This window comes from Gymnoscopelus microlampas (genome assembly GCF_963454915.1).
Source record: "Gymnoscopelus microlampas genome assembly, chromosome: 6".
NCBI lineage: Eukaryota > Metazoa > Chordata > Actinopteri > Myctophiformes > Myctophidae > Gymnoscopelus > Gymnoscopelus microlampas.
In genome coordinates, this window is record NC_139943.1 from 22,420,779 (window position 1) to 22,445,624 (window position 24,846).

Genomic DNA, 24,846 nt, shown 5'->3' on the forward strand with positions numbered 1-24,846 from the left:
TGACGTTTGAATAAAATCTGTAGGAGTAAATGGATTTTGCACAAATCGGCCTCCTGGTGGCGCTATAACAGGGCTATGTAAAAAAATTGGGGCAGAGGTTCTGAATTGGCATCCAGGGAGTGTGTGTGCACAGTTTCGGAGCGAGCAGGCCAACGGTGCCGGAGATTAGCTGGTCACAGACAGATGGACGGACGGACGGACGGACAGGGGGTAAAACATACTCTCTCGCCATGCCTTACGGCCTGGCGGAGACAACAAACATGGCACATCCACCAAATAATGTTACGCCAGGAAAAGCTGTTGATACTGTATGTGTTGGGTTTATTTTGTGCAGAGCACATACACTACATACCTCGGCAATGTTTTAATCCATTTCTCTTCCATTTTTGCTGATAGATATAAATTGTACTTGGATCTAAATTAGTTTCGCACCCAGCCGGGCTTAATGCTCTGCAATACCACTACTCAATCACAGTTTTTCCAGGCCCTGCCTATGAGCTGCTCACTCATTCTATCCACTGTTTAGTGTTTATATTAAGAGAACTCTCCCCACGCGAGAGTACCCAATAATGAATTGCTGTGACTCAGGGTCAGCTTTTGTCATATCATTTAGTATCAAATCCATTCTAAAGGTTTGGCGATTTTTTTTTAATCAATTTCGGTCAATGAGTGCATATGTAATCACAATTAAAATGACTAGCAACAATTTCATCGCACCTGTCAGAAGGATGATGTTGCATGACTTGCATGATGTTGTTTTTGTATGTTGTAATGTTATAATGAAAACAAAAAAATATAACTCTGGTTTTCGGGACAAACAGGACAGGATTCCGGTCAAGCGCTGTCCCGAGTTCTTCGGGATGTCTGGTCATCCTATTAAGCCATGGCCAGTTGTAATGCACACATGTTGTGCATCGAGCCTGAGTCAAACTAATTTGATTAGCTAGCTGTGACTGCAATTCTGTTGTGCATCGAGGATCGAGCTAATCAATGCACAACAGGTGTGGTTGGGATTCCATATCCATCACTTTTCATAATTTATAACATATCATATTAGTCATGTTTGAAGTGAGTTTTGGAGTTTTCTTTCACACCTATAATTTTGATCATAATAATAATAATACTGATAATGATGGTGATATGCGGTGATATCCGCATTTAACATTCTCATCTCAGCTGTCTGTCTAGCTCCTCCTTTTCCCATCCAGACACCAGGGACATGTGAGCTTCATATGATCTCCCATATCAAATTTCCATTTTCCGACAAAAAGCACCTGAAGCATCACCACTTCCAGTCCCAACACTACCTTTTCTCAATGGCCAGTCCTCTCATGACAGGCCTCCATTTGCACCATGACATGGGAGTGAATGGATTTCACGTTACCCTTTGCTTGCAAATGGGTTCACGTTTGGTATGTGGAACACTCTCCAGCTGATCTTAAAGATCCTATAGTGTTTATTTTCAAGTTCCCAGAGTGTGTCGGATTCCCTGAGCATGCGTATTGCTGGCAAACATGACAGAGCAATAATGTCCTTTAAGGTCGTATGAGGTTTTCAAGTGGAGACGGACATTTTGCAGGATCAGAACTGCCCCTGCTGTTTTTGTCCTGGGCTGATTTCAGTTGGAACAGTTGAAACATTATAAAAATCCATACACCAGTATTATGCTCCCACATAAGTATTTAACACATTGTGTGCCAGAGGTTTATTGAAATAGGGTACGTTCAGTGCCAGCATATCTTCCATCCACTTACGTTGATATGTTTCGTGCTGTAGAAGCCCCGACGCGGAAGTGCATGTAAACAAAGTGTGCGTGCGAGACGGCGACTAACGCCTGGAACAATAATATTTCTACCACAATCCTCCATTGCAGACGGCTCACTTTCACCACGTTAAAAAGAAATGGAGATATTAAGCTTTTAGTCAAGGAGTTAACATTGGAGCGGCCGACCGGAAGCATTTTTGACATGGATCGACATCCGGCCTCTCCTTCTCAGAGACTCCTTGGATGATCCCAAAGTTTCGTTAGAGCGCCCCACGTGGGAAAAATATATATATTTTAAAAATGGGCCAAAAACGGTCCGGACCATTTATGGCACATGACGCATGGCGTCTCAAAAACGGTCCGGACCGTTTATGGCACTCAATGTGTTAATGGTAACGTTTCGAGCCACCAGGCTCTACCTCAGACCTTCTAATTTTAACCATTGCACCACATCATTTCCTCTCCATGGAACTATTCATCCTTGGGAACATCCGTGTAAGGGTCATACACGCCAATGAATGTCTGGGATTTATTTTAATTAATAAATATATATTTTATTCATCTGGAATGTGTGCGTGCATTCAAAAATCCCAGATCTGAGCTTTTAAGAACAAGTATTTAGCCTATTTCTCTATATAGGGTTGCCATAGCTGAATGGGTAGAGAGGTTGTGGGTTTGCACCCTGGCCCCGGCCTATGTGTCGAATTGTCCCTGAGCAACAAGACACTCGCCTAACTACTTACTCCCTTGGCACTGCCCCAGTTGCACCCACTGCTCCTAAATAGCTAGGATGTGTTACATACAGAGGACAAATTTCACATATTTGCAAATGTACATGACCAAAAGAAAAGAAGGGAAAAGAGCCAATGGAGTGGGGCCCATATTATTGCCTCCGCCAGGCCGAAAGGCATGTTTTGCACCCTGTCCGTCCGTCGGTGTGTGCGTGATGGATTTGAAAGAACGCATCAATGCGATCTTGGCAATCAATGTGTTAACAAAATGCCTCAAATCATCAACGCAGCATACGATTTCCGTGAAATTTTGTGCGCACATTCCCACTAGGCCGAGGAAGACATGCCACTGGAAAATGTCCAAATTTGTGAGAGACATAATATCTCTCACGTTGTACTATATAGTACAATAAGAAGCAACAATTATGGGCAGTCTCTACACACAGGTGGTGTTTTTAGGTTTGTGGTCTTTTTTCTGTTTCATTAAGTTTAAAAATCCACCAGAAAATAGAGGGTGGTAGAGAAAGCATAACAGCCCTATAGCCAGCTCCATTGGCACTGCCCCAGTTGCACCCACTGCTCCTAAATAGCTAGGATGTGTTACATACAGAGGACAAATTTCACATATGTGCAAATGTACATGACCAAAAGAAAAGAAGGGAAAAGAGCCAATGGAGTGGGGCCCATATTATTGCCTCCGCCAGGCCGAAAGGCATGGCGAGAGTATGTTTTGCACCCTGTCCGTCCATCCTTGTGTCCGTGTGACCGTGTGTCCGACCGCGTGTCTGTCTGTGAACAGCTAATTTCCGGCACCACTGGCCCGGCCGCTGCCAAACTGAGCACACACTCCCTAGATGCCAAAGCCGAACTTCTGCCCCGAATATTTCAGATTGGCCTGTTATAGCGCCACCAGGAGGCCGATTTGTGAAAAACAAATTTTTGGATATCACTCCTACCGATTTTGTCCAAACCTCACGCACATCGGTACACAGTATCTCTATAGTCATGTGATCAACACGGATCTGTCCGAATGGCTTCCAAAGTTTGCAGGATTGGTTCGTTTTGAAGAAAATGCCTCAAATCATCAACGCAGCATACGATTTCCGTGAAATTTTGTGCGCACATTCCCACTAGGCCGAGGAAGACATGCCACTTGAAAATGTCCAAATCAGCCTCATGGTGGCGCTATAATGGCCGTTTTGCGGTTTTACCTATAACTGCACCGATTTGCACGAAACTTTGCAGGCCAAGAAAAAACCTTTCCCCTGCATTTTTCACATCTGCCTTTTAGAACGCCACCAGGAGGTTGATTTCTGCAAAACATTTTTTTGTATTACTCCTACAGATTCTGTACAAAGTATCTATAGTCATGTGATTAACACAGATCTGTCCGATTTTTCATATTCCATCCTAATTGGCTAACATTAGCTTCCAAAGTTTGCAGGAGATGTCCGTTTTGAACAAAATGCCTCAAAACATGAACAATTTCCGTGAAACTTTGCACGCACATGGACTAGGCCGAGGAGGAATTGCCACCCTTTTCACATTGGCCTGTTATAGCGCCACCAGCAGGTCTAATTTAGCAAAATCATGAATGCAGTGTCCGATTGAAAGCCCTAAGAAGAAATGGCAGTCTTTTCACATTGGCCTATTATAGCGCCACCAGGAGGCCACAATAACCTACCTGACCTGGCTCCGAGGAGCACTTTTTCTAGTTATTATTATTTGTATCCAGTTTTGGGAACTAATGTATTTGTGAGAGACATAATATCTCTCACATTGTACTATATAGTACAATAAGAAGCAACAATTATGGCCAGTCTCTACACACAGGTGGTGTTTTTAGGTTTGGGGTATTTTTTCTGTTTCATTATGTTTAAAAATTCACCAGAAAATAGAGGGTGGTAGAGAAAGCAAAACAGCCCTATAGCCAGCTGTGTACTCAGAACCAGTCAATCTCATGCTGTTTAGCCTTCTAAATACCAATGTCAAGTCACAACTTCATTTCATTCACTTCATTACTTTTTGATTCTTATGGTCGCTGTCGCTGATTTCACATTTTATAAAAAGAAGTGAAGCTACAGTAGGCTACTCTAGCCCCAAACATTTAGACAGGACAAAAGCTATAAAAATGTGATAATGAACTTTTACCAGTTGTTCCTAAGAAGAGTTTTGACACAGAATACATTTCTGGTATACATTTTCGTATTGTGCATATTTAATTAGATAATTTGCATATTTGAATAAATTAGCAGAAATAAGTAGAGGTCATCCAACTTGTATTTTGGTGGTTTTGTGTAAGTGAATGAATATTTTATCTCACTCAGATGTAAGGATACTATTGTATCCATTGGGCATGTCTATTATGGTTAAATAGCATACATTATGCATACGTGATGACTCAAAGCAAACATGTGGTCATTTTCTGTTCAATATTATAGTACTTCTTCTTCGCCGAGCCGGGACTATGCAGTGGAAAGAACTGTGACATCACCCATCAGTTTCTACAGACCTGTATTGAAGCCTGGCTCTAGTTCAGCAAAAAATGGCTATTTACCGGCCATTGATCGATAAAATGTTTAATTGGCCGTTAATTAAAAACATCACCGGCCACCGTGGCCGGCTGGGAAAATGCTGTTAATAGGCTATTTTATCATTTCAGCCTATTTATTAATATTATTATTTGGATAAAGTAGTACAACTATTAAAACCCATCAAGTGCGCTCTGCGTTGCAGTTATCTGATAGATCAGCCTATTCTTCGTATGTTGGTGTTGCGCGTTGAAAATATCAGACCGTCTGCTATTTTCGATACATCCGCGATACATCTCTGCATAATGGAGTAGATTAGATATTATTTAGTTAACTATAAAAAAACAGGAACAGATCCCATCTGTGACAAAGTGGAAAGAAGCGCAGCGCTAACGTAATGAGGTGTAATGATCAGTTGGGTGCATGCATCAAACATGCATGTGACGTTAATTATACTATGGCCGATAAATGTATTCTTCGGCCGGTAAAATATAATCCTGTCGGTCAAAGTGACTGGCCCAAAAAATGTCTAGCGGAAACCCTGTCTCATATATGCACAGTATATACTGTATGTATATGCACTTCCTTTTATTGCATTTAAATATAGAACCCCCTCCACTCTTTCCCCCAACATATCCTTTCAGTCTTGCTCTTGTCCCTGTATACGCCACTGATATATAATATTCTCATAGATTGGTCACACTATCATGTTCACTGGTCATTCACTGGACAATATTGGCATCTGTGAACGCAAGGAAATATTGTTTAAATATCACCTTTAATTAACCTCTGTTAACCTCCGCTATGGCACATTTAAGAAATGTATTCTGAAATGTATTCATGCATCTGATTGACTGATTCTATCCAGCGTGACTACCTCAACCTCATTTTAGACCACAAGTGGAGATGTGAAATGTAAGAAATGATGACCGTTCATTTGGGACGTTGCCCATTCACTACTTTATACTGTATACTTCATTGTATGATTAATAGTGAAAATAGCTGAGTTTGTAGATCTGCTATTTTCACAATTTATTAAACATTTTGAATTTCTTTGAAAATGTTCACCTACTGTATAATAACATACCCAAAATAAGGACACTTATTACTTGGAACGCTTTTTACAGCATAACCAAATCACTCCATAAAAGGCACCAAAGTAGACCAAATACAGAGGAACCTTTGGAGGGGCTCCAATAATTGTTGAAGGTTAAAGTTGTCCCACAAACCCTGCTTTGGCAACCAATAGTATATAGTCAGTCAAACAGCCAGAAACCTATTGACCATGTAGTTATTTCTTAGTATGGCAATACAATATGTTTGCATTGCATCTATTGTATTATAATCAGTAGGTATTGCATGCCGGTCCACGCAGTATCAAAAACTGCATATATTTGAGTATTCATGTTCTTGGGTATGCAATGCATTATGTGTAAAGTGCCGGGGTGCAAAGGGCACTCTTATTTTCCATCCCTGGAAGGGTAGGCTAGAAGAGTGAAATCAGGACATGATCTGGGTTCAAATCCCATTAGTCAGGACAAGTACCCTAGTTCACCCCCAGCTCAGGGCATGAGGCTTAAGGGTTGTGTCAGAGGTCATATAGGCTGGCAGTAAGGATTTAGACAGCTCAGTGTGACTGAGAACAAGAGCAACTGTCTCTTAAATCTAGAGGTCCAAGAATCAAGACCTTTTGCTGTTTCTTAAAGTGTTAATACTGAACATGTATGAACTGTTTTTGTGGATTTAGTGACACTTGCTGTGACTTGTGATAACATCACAATCACAATCACATCACATCATGTGTTTTCATGATAGATTCAACAGTTCCATTCAAAATAAAACATGTAGTAGGTAGCCTATCACCTGTTTTAAATATATTTTAAATCTCTTCTTAAAACTAACTTTTATGAGAAAGCCTTTTTATAATTAATTTATACTCTGTTTCATTATTATATCAGTTGCTGTTCACTTTGATGCTTTCCTGTTAATATGTTTGCAGTGTTGTGCCTGAACACGTTCAATGAACGATCGTTCACAAACTCGTTCGTGTTTTGGGCGAACATGAACTGAACGTACTGTATTCCCGCTGGATGAACGTTATTGTGAACGTGTTCATTCTGGAGTTTGTGAACGGCGCTCTTTCACAAATGCAAAATATAAGGTGCTTACCTGCTTTCCCCAAATGTTAACTAGGTGTCCGGAGTATTTGTGCAATGTATTTTCAATAAAGAAGTGTTTTAATCCCGTCTGTGGCCGAACGCCATTTTTCCCCCCTCGTTTACTTCCTGTTTACATTGACTAATTCCGGCTTTCACCGGATGCGCCCCGTCACTACCACCCATTGGGAACTTCCGACAGAATCGGCCACAGACAGGATTAAAACACTTAATTGAAAAATATGGACTAATACATTGCACAAATACCCTGGACACCTAGTTAACAAATGGGGCAAGCGGGTAAGCACCTTATATTTCACATTTGTACATGTTTGCAGAAATACGGGCTTTACATGGTGACATTCCATGGCAAACTGGGGGGGTGGTCGCTAAGACTCTCGTAGATATAAAAATGTTAAAATCGATAAAATACATCTATGATAGTCTTGATCTAAGGCTAACGGCGAAGATGAATCTGACGCATAGTTTCAGTGTTAAAACTGATAAAATAATTGCTCTCTGTGGTTCTATATGGGCTGTAGCAATAATTTTGACAAATCATAGCTCGCAGCAATGTATTGAAAAAAATAAGAACTATAAACTAGTTCATTTTTGGAACCATGAACTTTAGTTAAAATGTTTTAATTATGAACTATGAACTGAACTAGTTCATTTTAAAATTTGTGAACTGAACTTTGAACTAGTTCATGTAGAAAGTGAACTTTCCTAACACTGCATGTTTATCCATGTTAAATGATCTCTTTTCCTTCATGTCTCTCTCAGCAGTTGTTAATCATTATAATACCCTATTGAACTTATATTTTACCTGGGTTTTTGATCGATTGTTTTGAAATGTGCTATACGAATGTTTATAATAACAATGCTACTACTACTATACTACTACTACTACTACTACTACTACTACTACTACTTCTACTGCTACTAATATTATCATGCATACATGCATAATTTACTGTGTACATCAATTTTCCTATTTGGAATAGAAAGGCACCAATGGAATCTACCATGGGATGAGCACTTATAACACAATTATATTGACAAACGAAAGTGAGAAAAATATGAAATAATAATAATAACAACAACAACAATAATACAGTACAGTATGTATATGCTGTTTTTTTAATATGATAATATTAAGGATTAACACTTAAATATGCACACTCTAGGGGTGTTTTACTGACAGTGGCTTGGACCTACTACTACTTTGCCTCGATATACACAAATATTAAAGTTCCAAAAGAATGGCTGGGAGGTGCTCTTTGGTGGGAGAGAATAAATAAGCAGAGAAAAGCAGAAAGACACTCAACCAGATACAGTTAAAATGCCTTCACATGTTTAATATGGAACAGTTAAGAAAGCTCTGAGCCATACATGGACTTATAGGGTTTGCTTGAACTTTTACTTTAGACCCAAAGGTGGTCTTTCGGAGTGGTGTAATGATTTGTGAACGAAACATGACCACGGTTGCTGAATGGAGGTGAAAAGTTGGAAGATGCCACAACAGCCCATAAATATGACATCAATGATCAATGTATTTTAAGAGTTTAAAATTCAAATTAGGTGTACTAAAGAGTATAAGTGGCCAGTAATGGTTAATTTAGCAGGTTATGCATCACAGGCTGCTCTGTCAATAGCTGCCGATTCTGGCTGACCTCTCCAATGATGTATTAAGCCTTTTTTGAGTGTGAGGAATTGGTTGAAAATTAATTATGGTGTTGTTGCAATGCGTATGACTATCCAACAAGCAGACTCACTCCCCAAGACATACTACGCCACACCAACTAGAGTAGCAGTACAGTTTTCTGTGTTTTTGCAGGAATCTGCAGAGCATGCAGAGGCGTCTCCACTCAACTGAAAATGTTATGCTTTAATGCACAAACTAAACAAACACTAAATGAAAATAAGGACGCTAAATACGCACTAAATATTAAAATCTATTGTGATTTTTGTTGAAACAAAATATGAAAATGTGAAGACAAAAAAGGCAATTTATATACTACTATACTATACACATACAGTACTGTTACTGTTTGTCGCATGTCAAAAATAACTGATCTACAAGCTCACAAGTTGTGGGAAATGTGGAAGGGTTGGAGGGGGTGAGCAGATTTTAAAATGCGAGGGAGGTGCAAGGCTGTTTCAATAAATCTGATTGGAGAATGGATCACTAAGTATTAGGAGGAGCTCAGAATCAGGCAGATTGTGACAACATGCTTTAGAAAAGAGGAAAACATGAACAGCTGGTCGTCGCTGCAGGTATTGTTGGTTTGTCATAGATGGTCAAGTTAAATCCAATGAGCTGTTATTGTATTCCTCAAGAGATAATCAGTGTCCTTGCATGCGTTCCTTTTGAGCTCAAAACACATGCAGGTCTGTTTTCTGGATGAAAGGTCACAGCTGAGAGTGGGATTGGTTACACGATGCCTCAGAGACAGGAAGAATTATATGATTTGGGCTTAATTGACTTGTTACACATACAGGTCGTTATTCATTGATAAAGGAGATAAAAACAGACCTATCAACCATATTTTACACTTCAATTCAAATTACAAAACAATAAACACAACTAAATGATGTAACTTGTGGAGAGACGAGCATCATGAGGGTGACATATTGTAGATGAATTGATAGTATATTGCATGTGACGTGCACTCATCTCAACCCATGGGGTCTTTGTCACACTTGATGAGACATATGACCGTTAAGGTCTTACACTCACTCAGCAACAGAGACAGCAGACTTCCGAGGGCTCGAGGGGAAATGAGAAAATTACTCTTACCATTCACAACCATCCAGTAAGCTTTCGGTTACCCTGACAACGTGAAAATGCGACGTGACAACATGACAACGTGACCTGGCCAATCAGACTCTTGTCTAAAGTCCCTGTGGCCCTCTCCAACTTTCAACCTCAGTGGGTGTGCGCGGGTGAGAGTGTGTGTGTGTGTGTGTGTGTGTGTGTGTGTGTGTGTGTGTGTCTACTCTCTTCTAGTGAAGTCCTTGGGTGCCACGGTGACACCGCCGACAACTGCATGTGTCTTACTGGAGAGCCGCTATGCATTTCTCCAACGATCAGAAAATAGAGCTGGGTCTCAGAGACAGTCAAGGGACAGTGAACCCTGCATTTGGGGTAAGTGCCATGTCATGCTGATCCTTAGTTAGGGACTGCTGTTATCTCCGTAGCTTGGTTAAGTTGCAAAGAGTAACAGGCTAGCCTTGTTTCAGAAGGGACTCGATCCAGAACAAACGGCATGTGTTTGTAAAATGAAAAATAAGCTATGGCCTCTATTGTGTATTGTTTCGTTTATATTTACTGGCTTTTTTGACTGACACGTGAGGAAAACAGAGATTATAATAGCCTGCAAAAGCAAAGTAAAAGCTAAATGTAAGCTGGTGTGGAATGTGGTTTGACCAGTGCTTGCACATGCTCTATAAGAGAATGTATGTGGCCAAAATTCATTTTTCTAAAAATGTGAAAAATCAGTGACCGTAATAATCAAAAAGTAATTGAGTGAATGAAATGAAGTTGTGACTTGACATTGGTATTTAGAAGGGGTGCTGGCTCAACAGCATGAGACTGCCTCGAAGTGTACACAGCTGCATGGCTACAGGGCTGCTTTGCTTTCTCAGCCACCCTCTATTTTCTGGTGAAGTTTTTTAATTCATGGAACAGCAACAAATATGCAAAACCTAAACACCACCTGTATGAACAAGATGGGAACAAAACCTCCACATCTGTATAAGACTCTTTTCACTTTTGATGGAAAGTCATTTGGAGAAAATCTATGTACAGTAAGCTGCTGCTTTTGGCATTCATGTCAACTTTTCAGTATAGACTTTTCACTAGATCTTTTAATAAATGGCATTTCTTGCTTTTATTTTATACCTTTAATAATGATTAAAAAACATATTTTGAACTTTTGAAACCACAGCCAGGGCTTGGATTTGGCTGTAAGCACATTCACATTCATGCGAGTCATTTATTTTCCTTTATAACATCAGTTCCATTCACACTACAAAGTTCCTTATGAAATACATGTGACTCGGCCATTTACAGTATGAATGCAATGCTCCATAGAATCTAAAGCGTAGCATTTACATTTTACAACTTCAGAATGGCTGAATTTCTCTTCCTAGATCACCAATTAAAGCTTTTACAATTACAAGATTGAATAGATCTCCAGCATAAAGTACATGTAGCCTAATATACCTCAAATAATTAAATGCAAGGTTCTGGTATTGTTCCCATGATCTTAGAATAAGAGTGAAGTAAGTTTGTAGGAATGTAGGAAGTATAACAGAGACAGAAGGAATGAGACAAAAAAAAGCACTGACAATGTGTAAATCACTGCAATTGTGTACTTTTTATGAGATATTTTAGTTGTACGTGAAGTAATAAAATTGCAATTTCTTCTTTGTAGTGCAGTTTCCATTAGTTCAAGGATCTTTCTGAGGGAAATGAATGTCAAGAAATGCAGCATGGCACTCCATTTGTGTTCACAAAGTAACTTGAGTCAAGAGAACTGTTGAAGAAAATTGAACTTCTGTATGTTGGAATCAGGGTTTGAATGTAGGACAAAAACAAATAGTATTTCTTTGACAAATGTTTTAAGATGGACTCACTTTAGATACTGTAGATAACTATATTATTTATTTGACAAACGTCTTAAGATGGATTCACTACCTGGTTTAATGGTTTAATGTAGAAATGAAATGTGGTTTAATGTAGAAATGTAATGCCTTCATAATTAGATCAGCTGTGAATTCCTACATCAATATTCAATGCACATAGCCTATCCAAACCATGTTTAGTGAGTAGAATGCAACATACTGTACTCCATGTATGTGATGTTGTGTGCTTTAAGCTGCACTTTTTCTTTCATAGTTAGAGTGTGTAACTCTATGTTTGTAACTTTCCTGTTCTAACTCAGATTTGAACCGCTGTCTCCTTCGTAAGTTTTTTTTACCACTGAACTTGTAGTATCTGCCTGCTTGTTGGGGGAGAAATTACTTTTTGACCCTCAGCTCAAAATTCGTCAATCCAGAAACAGGATCAAAGGTCATGTCACCTAGACACAGGATCTAAATGTCTCAATAGAAGAGCAGGGACACCAAATACAACCACCCCAATTGTGTAAGTTATATTGTATTAACTTTAAGGCCGGGAAGGGAACGCATGTGTGTTATTTTAAGATTTCTTTGGCTATTCAAAAATAGCAGATACACGAGCTCATAGCGCGGCACCGAGTGCCTGCTATTTTTAGAAAAATCTTGAAAATTTGTGCAAATCATTTTTAACTCAAATCTTTGCTTCTGGGGGTCCCTGGAACAAAATATTTTTCAGATGGGAAGGGGTCCGCGGACAAATACATATTATTTTGGGGGTCGTTCACATGAAAAAAGTTTGAAAACCATTGATAATATAGCAACATAAGTATAAAAAAAAAGAAGCAAATATTTGAGTTAAAAACTTTCGCTTTAAAAAAGTATATATATATTCAAACTAAAGATTTGCACACATTTTCACGATTAAAACAAAAAATAGCAGATCTACAAGCTCATAGCGCGGCACTCGGTGCCGCGCTATGAGCTTGTAGATCTGCTATTTTTATAGAGCCAAAGAAATCTTAAAATGACACAGATGCGTTCCCGGTCTTAAAGGGTTAACATGCTCTACCATACAGACAAAAAAAACGTACATAATACAGCTTTAACATTCATGTCACATTATAAAAAAATACAAAAATGCTTCCTCTGTTTTCACTGCCCGGTGGTTTGGACAGGAGACTCATTGTTTCATAATGTTCTGTAGCTTTGAGTGTAATTTCTGCCCATTTATGGGTTTCAGGTGACAGTAGAGGCTTTAGGTGAGTGACACCGGCAAATACCGTACAAAATTGCAGCAGAAAAAAGATTGCAGGTTAGGCAAAGCTAGAGGGTTCTAGTTAGCTGTGTCGGCAAGCGAGCAGTAACGTACAGTACCGCGTTTTTTCTCTGGCAATTGGGTTGAAGTGTATCAGATTATTATTTCTCTTTTGGATTAAAGGTTTTCGTTTTGGTGCCGTATGGAGTTTATGACAATTTTATGTTTGGCTCCTGTTTGTGGCGATTATTACGTGATTATAAATCTTATGTAACAGTGTAATAGTCTGACTGCACAACAGTGTATCTATCTGTATACATCTAAGCAAAAGAGTGACAGAAAAATGTGTTAGAATGTTAGACAGGCAGACAGACAGAGGCTGACTTAATCACCATGAGCTTGTGAAAGTTTATGTACACTGGTGATAAAACACTGCAGCCTTTACTTGGAACCTGAGCTAGCACAGGGCTGTTAATTTCATTTGACTTGTTGGTGAGAGGAGGGGGTTCCAGAGGGGGCAGTGAATCTCATTGGTTGGTGGGCCTACAGCCTATATTCGGTTAAAGGCTCAAATAGGTTAAAACATTCACTGTGCATGAAATCCCCCATGAATATCTAAGCCAGAAAACACAATATAGGCCTATAGATTATTACCCAGCATTCGTCAGATGTCTGAGGCTGGCCCTCCAACCGAGGGCCAACATATCAGCCTGAGCCGTGAGATGGATAACGAGGGCAACGATGAATGCCAGTTGGTTATTTGTTTATTACATAGCCATAGCCTTGTTTATTAACTCATTGACAGCCAGTCATTTCTCTCCAAGACCAGCAATGCCGATATTCTCTTTATGTGGTGTTTTCAGTGGTTTACGATAGAGGGCGCTCTTCTGAAGCCTGTGAATGATTATCATGATGAAGAGTACACCCAGAAATCACGTGATCACAACAAAATTAAGCTGGTTTCGTTTTAACTCTGGCAGTTAAAGAGTTAACAAAGACAATGAGGAAATAGTATTTCATCAACACTTAATTGAATAAATTAATCAATATTACCATCACGGAGGAACTGCCCCATTGAGTGAATTAGCAGTCCCACTGGGATTTCCCGTTAGTCCCTTCGCTATTGCAACGTTGGCTGAGAACATGGCTGGTGGCGTTATGCAGACATTCTGTGAACCATCGATTTACGTCGAAGGTCACTGTTTTCCACTCTGCACTTTGGTGCCAGCGTCTCCCTTAGCCATGAATTCTACCATATCCCCAGCAAACATGTTTCATCCATCCACATAGTGAGTTCTTTCAACAGTTCAGTGTGTGATGACACTTCAAATCCTATATAATTAGTTATAACCGCAACTCATATCATCACTGTACCATTCTGGAAAAACATCACTTTTTTTGAAAATTGTAGAACTTTCAAAAGTGCCTGTTTTATCTACAAATGCCTACACGGACTGGCTCCCCCTCCCCTATGGGAATTAATTAGTAGGAAGAGGGACACAGGCTGTGGCACTACAGTAGGTCAGATTCTAGAGGGGACTGCGAGGTCCACCATAGGTGGACCACCTTTGGACAAAATGTCCTCTCCATCAAAGGTTGTTCGAACTGGAACTGTCTCCCAGTTACCCTAAGGGAGAGGCCCACATTCTCAGCCTTCAAAGGACAATTAAAACAGTGGTTGAAAGATAACCAGACATGTGATCACGTATATTGTATTTTTTATACACTCTGCTCACTCTAAATTTGATTTTAATATATGCCTTTTGTTGATTGTTGATCTACCTTGTGTTGTTGTTAACTTATGCTGTATCGTTGTTACATTATATATCTGTATTGTTTCTTGTTTTTTTGGGGACTACGGATGGAAAGTAGCTTTCACTAAATCGGCATATTTACACTTGCTCATGTGTATGTATTACTTACACCTGGCTTGTGTTCATCAATGTGCGCTGTCCTGACCGAAGTAAATAAATTAAAGTCAAGTTTCAGCATTTGTAAATATATTCAAGTACACCTTGTGTATCTGAACCATCAAGGATATGTATACTGTAACATTTTAAATGAATAAATAAAAACATCACTTTGTGTTCTCATTGAAATGAAGATGGTGAATGTAATGTTACTGACCCCTGGGGGACACCTTGTGTAAATACAATTATATCATTGTTTCTGAGCTGTACCAATAGAGGAATACTCAACTAGGGGAAATTCATATGATGTTGTTCTCCCCAGGTTCAGGACGCTTAAGGGGATTTTTTTTAAATTACACTACTCTAGTGGAATGTGGCCAGAATGAAGGCACATCCAACGCAGCCAACAGAGGCCATACTGTATCATGCTAACAACTGAGCAATATAGCCTACTTGACTGATCAGGGTTTGTCCATACTTTGAACTTCCTCAAATGTTAGGAAGAATCTTAAGTAACGAATCAGAATAACATGGGCAATCTAGAGTTATGCATACAAAGCTCCATGGCTCATTGCCGACCTTGACCTTTGACCACTAAATGGCCTGTTTTGTAATTTGATGATATAATGATGATACAGTGTATTGAGTTATTGCATACAGTGACATACAGTACATGCATATACAGTACATACATACATACAGTAAATACACATGCACGCAAACACGCGTGCACACACAGTGATACAGACAGCCACATTACAATAGTTTTGCAATTGCATCACAGCTAAACTAACAAGGAAATTCTAAAATTATTTTGCTCTGCCACAGCTTGTGTGTGTGTGTGTGTGCGTGCGTGCGTGCGTGCGTGCGTGCGTGCGTGCGTGCGTGCGTGTCCGTCCAATCCAGGAATAAGCAACTCGATATGAATGTCATGGTGGTTTGTACACGCCATGTTCCCACATTCCACAGTGGCGAGGGTGAGGAAATCAGTTATATCTACCTCCAAGACCCAGACAGTGTTTGGCGTGGTGCACATCACTGTAAGCCATACTGTAAGATAACATATTTCAACAATTATGCCACTGCAGTATTTGATTGCAGGGCCAGTACCATGTACCAGTTGGGTACATACGTATTTGCAGTTGTGGAAAGTAACTTAGTACATTTACTTAAGTACTGTACTTAAGTACAATTTTGAGGTATTTGTACTTTACTTGAGTATTTCCAATTTCCAATACTTTTACTTCTACTCCACTACATCTCAGAGGCAAATATTGTACTTTTACTCCACTACAATTATTTTAAATCTTAAGTTACTAATTGCTTTTCAGATATACATTATTATATTATAAAACATACACTAACCACTTTAGCCTTATGTTATACCTAGGCTATTTGAAAATAGCAGATCTACAAGCTCACAACGCGTCGCATCGCGGCGCGTTGTGAGCTTGTAGATCGGCTATTTTCAAACATTTTAGCACTTTTACTTTTGGTACTTTAAGTACATTTTGATGCCAATACTTTTGCACTTTTACTCAAGTACATTTTGAATTCCGGACTTTTACTTGTAACGGAGTACTTCTACATTGCAGTATTGGTACTTTTACTTAAGTAAAACTTTTTCCACCACTGCGTATTGGCAAAGAAAATAAGTTGTGTGAACTTGAGTAAGACACTACTAAGTGGTTAAGATGACCAAAGCTGTTGAGAGCCCAGGTGAAGCTGAGTTAAAATCCTAAAATTCCTAAACTTGACTTTCAAGATTACTCAAAGGGATTTGAACACAAACCCACAAGCTTATGAAATACATTTCTCAGCTTTATCTAAGCTTTATCCTTAATCCAACCACAACCACGCCCTTGGGGACTAACTAGATAGGGTTTAAGTGGTTATAAGTCCAAAAAGTAGAACTTCAGGTGCTTAACCAGCAGATGGCAGGAAATAACCAGTGTATAATGTACCTCAGCTCTTTTAATAACCTCTTCTATCAGGATTTCTAAATCAAGTATTATATGACTGTATATGAATGTGTCTTTAGTGGGCACATAATTGTACTAGGACTACAGGAATGTACAGTGTAATGGGAGGATGCAGCATGCAGTAGTAGACAGTAGACTGTACATAACTCCACATAGTATGCGCTGTAGGGTTGAATGGAAGCAGAGGGTAGACACAAGATTTTCTTTATGCATGTCCTGATGATTCAGCAAGAGTGTAAATCTCTTCAACAAAGATACAATGAAACATTGTAATAGTGTGAGACTCAGGGGCAGAAATACGGGAGTGCCTGCTGGATGAGGCCTGGTCCAGACAGATTTTAAGGTTGTCCCATCGTATGAGATCAGAGAAAACATGGGATTCCATGTTTTCGACTAAATATCCCTTTTTCCCACTTTTTTTTTTTTCAGAATTAAAAAACTCAAACATTTTTCAAAAAATAAATATAAAATAAATCCATAAACGAAAAATAATTTTAAGAAATTGTGAAAATAGCGGATCTACAAGCTCACAATGCGTTGCAATGCGATCCATCGTGAGTGTGTAGATCGGCTATTTTCGCTATTAAATAGGGCCTAAGTGGTTAATTCACAATGTATTTTTGTATGCTTTTTGAGAGACATTATATTTATATTTTGGGACTCAACTGAAAAAGTTTGGGAGCAAATGTTTTTCAGGCCAAGGACCCCTTAGCTGAGACCCCGAAGTAGAGACCCCTACGACATTGTATAAAATTGTGTCTGCATATATTTTTGAGAAAGCCTTCCATGCAACTTTATAAGAGGCATTCAAAGCTAGCTCACCGTATTTAACTGATTATCTCATCAATTTCTGTTGACTGTTGAGAGATCTTAGACTAGTTTGGAAGTACAGTATTCCACAGGTTTTTCTGACTAAGGGTTCTCTCCAAGTGATGCTGCAGCCACGATGGCCTTATAGTTGTTTGACAGAACTATCATAATATTAGTTTGTTTTGTTGGATTCATGTTAATGGGACCCCCTTTCGAAGAACCCTTCTCTAGACAATGTTTGTGATTAACAGGCGCGTTTAGGCCAGAATTGGTCTAATTGGTGACAGTGACAGTCTGTCAAAGTGAGTGACTCCAGTAGTCCCTGTTTTCTCAGTCTGCACAAGCAGCACATTGTGAATTAGCAATAGATATGTCATTAGTTTTGGGTTCAAACTTATGGTAGTTTATGGTTCTTACACTGTGCACTTTAGATACAAACGCTGTGTGTTATGGTCTGCTGGACAACACTTTGACTGTTACTGTCATTTAGACTTTCTTAGTGATCTTTGTCCTCACTTACAGTACCTTTCATAGAAACCGAAACTGTAACCTCTCACCAGAGGTTCGTACCGCCTTGCGGCCCTCACACATACAGCATGTCGCCTGGGCTGATTTGCGTTCTCAGTCCACCGCTGTGCAAAAATAATTGATGCAAGCCATTAACAACCAGCATCCTTAACCCAACACATCTGAGTCACTTTGGATTTCTTTGGCTATTCAAAAATCATGACTGTTAGGATTTAGAAAACATTTTTAAGAATCGCCTCAGGTCTTACTGGGTTAATCATAGCCCTTGCCCCTCATTGCCCCACTTTCATGCATGTCCACAAAACCCAGGTCGCCACACACAGAAAGATCACGGCCCACCCAGATCTTTCCATGCCTAGTCAATAAATAGACACATTCTGTATCCGCCACTGACATTTTTCTTGTAAATGTGGTGAAATCCGCAGACATCTTCTCTTGAGGGTAATTACAGCTATTATATGTAATTACTAATCATTGACACATTGGTGACACATTGCGGGCCATCGGCACTGCTCTGTAATGAGACAGTCTGGTAATGGAACAGGTAGTTTCAGTTGAGCTTTCCAACTGTGCTGCAGCTGCCAGATACCCATAAATCACAATTATCTAAGGGTTTTATTTGGCTGATAAATAAAGCCTTGTGGTCATCAGGAAATGTGCTGTCTCAGATGTCTTTGTTTTGTTGTTGTTGTTGCTGTTGTTGTTTCGTGCTTTTCTCATTTTACGAATGCCATTTGAAGAGAACACTTGAGTCAATACATAGGAATTCCATTGGAAATATTTATTTATAAAAGACATAACCCCACTGTGGAATTTCTTAACAGTAATTAATGGGTACTCTGCTTAGGATTGCATTACTGTACACATACAGTAATAACAGGGCATAGGACAATCTTACCATGATCACTGGTGCTCTAAAACAGTTTCTTTATGATTATTATTAGTATTTAATGGGCCAAAAAGTGATGCTGGCCAGTAATTTCAGCCGGTTGAGTGTCTAAACAGAAGTACCAGAATTTGGTGGAAGTACCGCTCAGGGAAATTACGTTGACGCCTTACAAATCTGTTTACATTCTCCGTGAATGAAACGAGTGTTGTGAAAATATAATTTCCGGGGGAACTTCGTACGACAGAAGTCCCGCCCCTATAGACACTCTCTGCCTTAGGTATTACGCATTAATGTACACATTAAAAAAAAACAGGGCATATGACAATCTTCCATGATCACTGGTGCTCTCAAACAGTTTATTTATGATTATTATTAGTATTCAGGGAATGGGTCAAAAAGTGATGATGGCCAGTAATTTGAGGAGATATATGGATATGAGCACCTTCTGACCGCTTTGTAGTTCGTATAGAATCATGGTCCCCTGTGGGCAATGATAACAGTCCGTTTTAAAGAAAAAATACAATGATGTTTAGATTTTATTTTGTTACATAAATTATTTTATATTAATGTTATATTATTACAAAATCTTTGTGTTTGCCAGTTATTTTGGGGGCCCACTAGCGATATCCTCACAGAGAATCACTGCCCTATACCATTCAAATAAAGCAGAGTTACCAAATAAATAATCAGCGACTCCTTTGAAACCCTCAGTTAACACCACAGCATATTTGAAAGCCTTCCACTGTAAACACAGTTACACTTCAAACAGTCACATCCACAAAAGAGTTTGCACAAAGCTTATGGAAAGGGATCCGACCCATGGGGCATGTGTTAAGAGGCACCTGACCTCTTTGCATTTGAAGACAGCGCCTGTTCTCATATATCAATAAACCTCCGTGGGCCATTAGGCCTTGTTTACTGTAGATGCAAAGCTACTATGACTGCCCACACACATCGGGCCATTCCCTTTCGTTATCGTCCCCGGCTATCGTTTTTTCCCCCCAAAGGACCATGTATGGTTTTCTTCCTTTTGAGGCGTTGATCATTCCCAAAGGTTTTTCCCTCGACAAATCTATAAAATATGCTCAAATTGCTTTCCTCATTGAAGGTACCTGCATTGTTATTGATTTATTACATCAGAAATAATGGTATTATTTGATTAACCAATATTGACCAAAATGCTGAAATTTGTTTCCTAGTGTGTGGCTTGTATCCTCCTTTGTCTACACCGTACCTGACAAGATAGTGATGTGCTAACAGCATGTGGGGGTGCCTGTTTTTTGTACTTGATGCAATGTAGTGAATAGTGTTGCCCCTAGCGGCCAGAATAAATGTTGCGTACTCACCTTTGTACAGTGGTGACTGCAATTACAGTATAATAACAAGAAAGGTGTGCTCAGGAGGCACACCCTCTTGCCCCCATCTTTCAGTGTGTGGGAGGAATCTAATGACAATGTGTTGTGGACATGTATGAAAAGGCACAGGGCAATAGGGGCCAAGGGCTGTATGATGCTGATTGTTTTGCATTGGGAACACAAATCAGCCCGGAATGTAAATGACAGTGGCCTCCCTATCTGTCCAGATTTACATAAAAATAAGTAGATAAAGCATGAAGACAAAGTGTGTCAACCAGCTGATCAGTCTATGAAAGAATTTCTCAGCAGACATCCTAGAAAAACTCATTTCAGGGAGGTTGAACAGCTAAACTCAGCCCTGTTTCCTGTTGTAGAAACCTGTGATGCCCTGTCATGCCCTAAATAATAATTAATGACCACACCACACTGTCATATGTGTCCTATACTACAATAGTTTCTGCAATGTAATTATTACTTTTATGATTATTATTATTATTATTACATTTATCATCACATTAAAACGGAAAGAATCTGTGTCATTTTAGATTTGAGTTAAAAGCCTTATTTTATGCTTTGGTTATTCAAATAGCAGACATACAAGCTTGCATATCTGCTATTTTTGAAAAATCTTGAAAATGTGTGCAAATCTTTGAATATATATATTGTTTTAAAGTGAAAAATGTTAAGTCAAATCTTTGCTTCTGGGGGTGACTGGAACAAAATATTTTGGGGGTCCTTGACGCTTCCTTGAAGTTTGAGCACCACTGATATAGGAACATACAGTACGTTTTTCAGAAAACTGTAAGGATTTAGAAGACACGTAGAATCTGCCTCAGGTCTTAATGGGTTATTATTATTACTTCTACCACTACTAGCTTTGTCAGGTGTTTCTAATTGTCTAATTGTGCTCTCAGTATGCTGTACCCATATGGCTCAGGGCTATACACACACAAAGGCTTGCAGAGAGAGACATATCTATCTCAATGGTGTGAAGTTATCAAGTATGTAAATGCTCTCCTTTTAATTTTGATAATTACTGGGCGTAATTATGTGTCTTTAATAAACGTGTCATGTGATACTGCCTGGTGTCATCTTGTTCTCCATGCTTGCTGCTTGTTTACAGAGGAATACTTAAATACTTAAAAACTAACTATACGCCAACTAACTATACGCATATCCCATTTTAAGCGAGGGCTAACGTAGTTAATAGGCTCTATGCACAGCAGCCATATTGGGAATGAATTGGGCCCCTGCCTTACTTCCTTTACAGGTGTTACCAATAATACTAATTAAGGCTCTGTTCCATTTAGTGTGGCATAGTGGTTGTCTTATTTTCAAGGACCCCCACAACTCTGAGAGTTACACACCCACCATAAGGGGCCATTTGGGAACCAAAATGGAGTGTTTCTAGTGAGCCAACATGCACAATATCAGCACCCTGACCAGAATGGAACAGAGCCTTCATTAGTATCATTGGTAACACCTGTGAAGGAAGTAAGAAGAGGCCCAATTTCTTTCCAATATGGCTGCGTGCTGTGCATAGAGCCTATTGTGGGCTGGCTGAGGGTAGCCCGTTCTGTTCAAAGTTGTAGTTTAGTGTAGTTACCATGTGTGTTTATGTGTGAATGTGTGTGTGTTATTAATAAATCTACAAAAGAGACGAGTGGTGTAGCGTGCTTTGGTGTTTAGTTGTAGAGCTGTTGAGTGATTTACGCCAGATCTATCTGCATGTATACGTCCCCGGTCTGTGGGGAGATTTTGGAGTTAGGTAGAATTCCAGAATAACGGAACACCTATTGATGTCTGCCTGTGGGTGAGTGTACACAGCCATAGAGATTGAGGAAAACTCCTAAGGGAGGTAGAATGGAGGACACATGATCATCAGATGTTCTAGCTCATGCAAGAAGGAGCACGAGAGGATTTCAATCTCCTGTGTATTACATCAGTTATTGTTCATCATAAAACAGACTCCCCAACCCTGCTTTTTCAGACTCCTTTGTTCTGTCCTTGCAAATATTAGAGAAGGGCTCAGCTTGAGTTAATGCTATCCATTTCATACACCATAGAGATGTATTTATATATTATTATAATTCAAGACCTGCAGAGTGGGCAGATGTGGCTCCTACAGTGCCTTTGAAACTATATATGGTAACCGTAACGGTCGGTACAACAACCTAGTCTGACCCCTTTTTTTTCTCGGACTTGGCCCTAGTGGTTCTTGTATTCGTTTTACTGAGGTTAAGGTCAGGAATAAGTGTAGGGTTAGGCATAGTTTTACTGAGGTTAAGTTTAGGAATACCTGTTGGCGACCATTCCGAGGTCGCCCGATTTGACCAGGTCCGACTCCGACTAGGTTTTTGTACCGACCGTTTTTGTATTCTTATATACTGTATGAGGTCCTGCTGTCCATACAAAATGTATTGTATGTTACTGTAGTACATACTGGGACATCTCATCCCCAGTGGCAACAAGACAAATTATTAACCTATATTTAAAGGGCAAATTATTTTATTTGTTTAACCTGAGCCCTATTTTGGGGATCATTTGGGCCACAAATGAAGGGGGGGTGTCCAAAACATCGGAAACTAGAAAAAGTGCTTCTCGGAGCACAGGTCTCCGCCAGGTCAGGTCGATAGTGTGGGCCAGCAACATTCGGAATTTGCCAATCAGGCTGGAATGTGAAAAATCAGATGGATGGGACGGATCCGTCTTGATCACTTGACTAAAGAGTACATGTGTACTCATGTGCGTGATGTTTGGACAACATTAGTAGGAGTAACATTTAAAAAAAATGTTTTGCAAAAATCGGCCTCCTGGTGGCGCTTTAATAGGGCAATGTTCAAAGGGTGGCATTTGTTCCTCAACGTAGTACAAATGTGCGTGCAAAGTTTCACTGCAGTCGGACGCTGCGTTCATGATTTGCAACATTTTGTTCAAAACGGGCCACTCCTGCAAACTTTAGATGTCAATCTTAGCCAATCAAGATGGAATATGTCTTGATCACATGACTAGAGACATGTCTACCGATTTGCGTGAAATTTGGATAAAATCTGAAGGAGTAATATCAAAAAAAGTGTTTTATAGAAGTCGGCCTCCTGGTGGCGCTATAAAAGTCAGATGTGAAAAATGCAGGGCAAAGGTTTTTCCTTGGCCCAGGGAGTGCACATACAAAGTCGTATACAGATTGGTGCGGTTATAGGTAAAAACACGAATCGGCATGTTAAAGCGCCACCAGGAGGCTGATTTGAACATTTTCAGATGGCATTTCTTCCTCGGCCTATTGAGATTGTGCGTGCAAGATTTCACGGCAATTGCCCGCTGTGTTCATGATTTGAGGCATTTTGTTCAAAACAGAGCAGTCCTGCAAAGTTTGGAAGGCATTCTTAGCCAATCAGGATGGAATATGAAAAATCTGAAATACCCGTTTGGTTTAATGACTATAGAGATACTGTGTACCGATTTGCGTGATGTTTGGAGAAAATCTGTGGTAGTACTGTCAAAAAATGTGTTTAGCAAAAAGCGGCCTCCTGGTGGCGCTATAACAGGCCCATGTGAAGAATTTGGGGCAGAGGTTCGGAATTGGCATCCAGGGTGTGTGCACAATTTAGCTGTGATCAAGCCAACGGTGCCGGACATTAGCTGATCACAGACGGACGGACGGACGGACGGACGGACGGACAGACGGACACACACACACACACACACGGACTGACGGACAGGGACTGACGGACAGGGTGCAAAACATACTCTCTCGCCATGCCTTACGGCCTGGCGGAGACAATAACCATAAATATGAATACAATATTTATTGCTCTGACATGGGAGTTGAGTTGTTTTGCTGGAATGGGGCTGGGGGTTCTTCTAGGCAGAGGAGTTTGTTGTTTGCGCTACTGCTCAGTAGTAGCATTCACCACTATTCCCAGATTTACATCAGAATGTTCACCTGATTTTGAGCATATAGATGAGGAATTATCATTTGATTATGATGTCTGTCCATATTGAATTGAGCAGTCAAACTCTATTTGCTCTTAGTTTTCTAACAACAGAAAACTAATGGCAAATATAAGACAAGTTTAAGAGAATGTTGCTGCATGAGGCCCATTGCTCCATCAGAGTGAAAGCATCAGGTGACACAAGGATCTTCTTAGGTTTGCTGTATATCCCTATATTACTTTCTTGCATTCTTCAAGAAGACGATATGGTATAATGTGACGTATGGTAACGTTTTTGATCCCATCAAAATAAACTAGAACAAACAATCAATTTCCCAGAATTACTGATTCTAGTAGTAAACCAAACCAAAAAACA

General features: G+C 39.7%; 1 protein-coding gene across 1 annotated transcript in view; it reads left to right on the forward strand.

Annotated features, from left to right (window-relative positions):
• Window positions 1-10,256: 10,256 nt before the first annotated feature.
• Window positions 10,257-24,846, forward strand: part of LOC311046908 (solute carrier family 23 member 1) — a gene marked incomplete at its 5' end in the record, with an annotated part of 78,381 nt that continues 63,791 nt past the window's right edge. Inside the window, one exon of the mRNA XM_084059487.1 lies at window positions 10,257-10,331. Within this exon, the coding sequence (XP_083915613.1) occupies window positions 10,257-10,331 (75 nt within the window). The remainder of the gene's footprint in view (window positions 10,332-24,846) is intronic.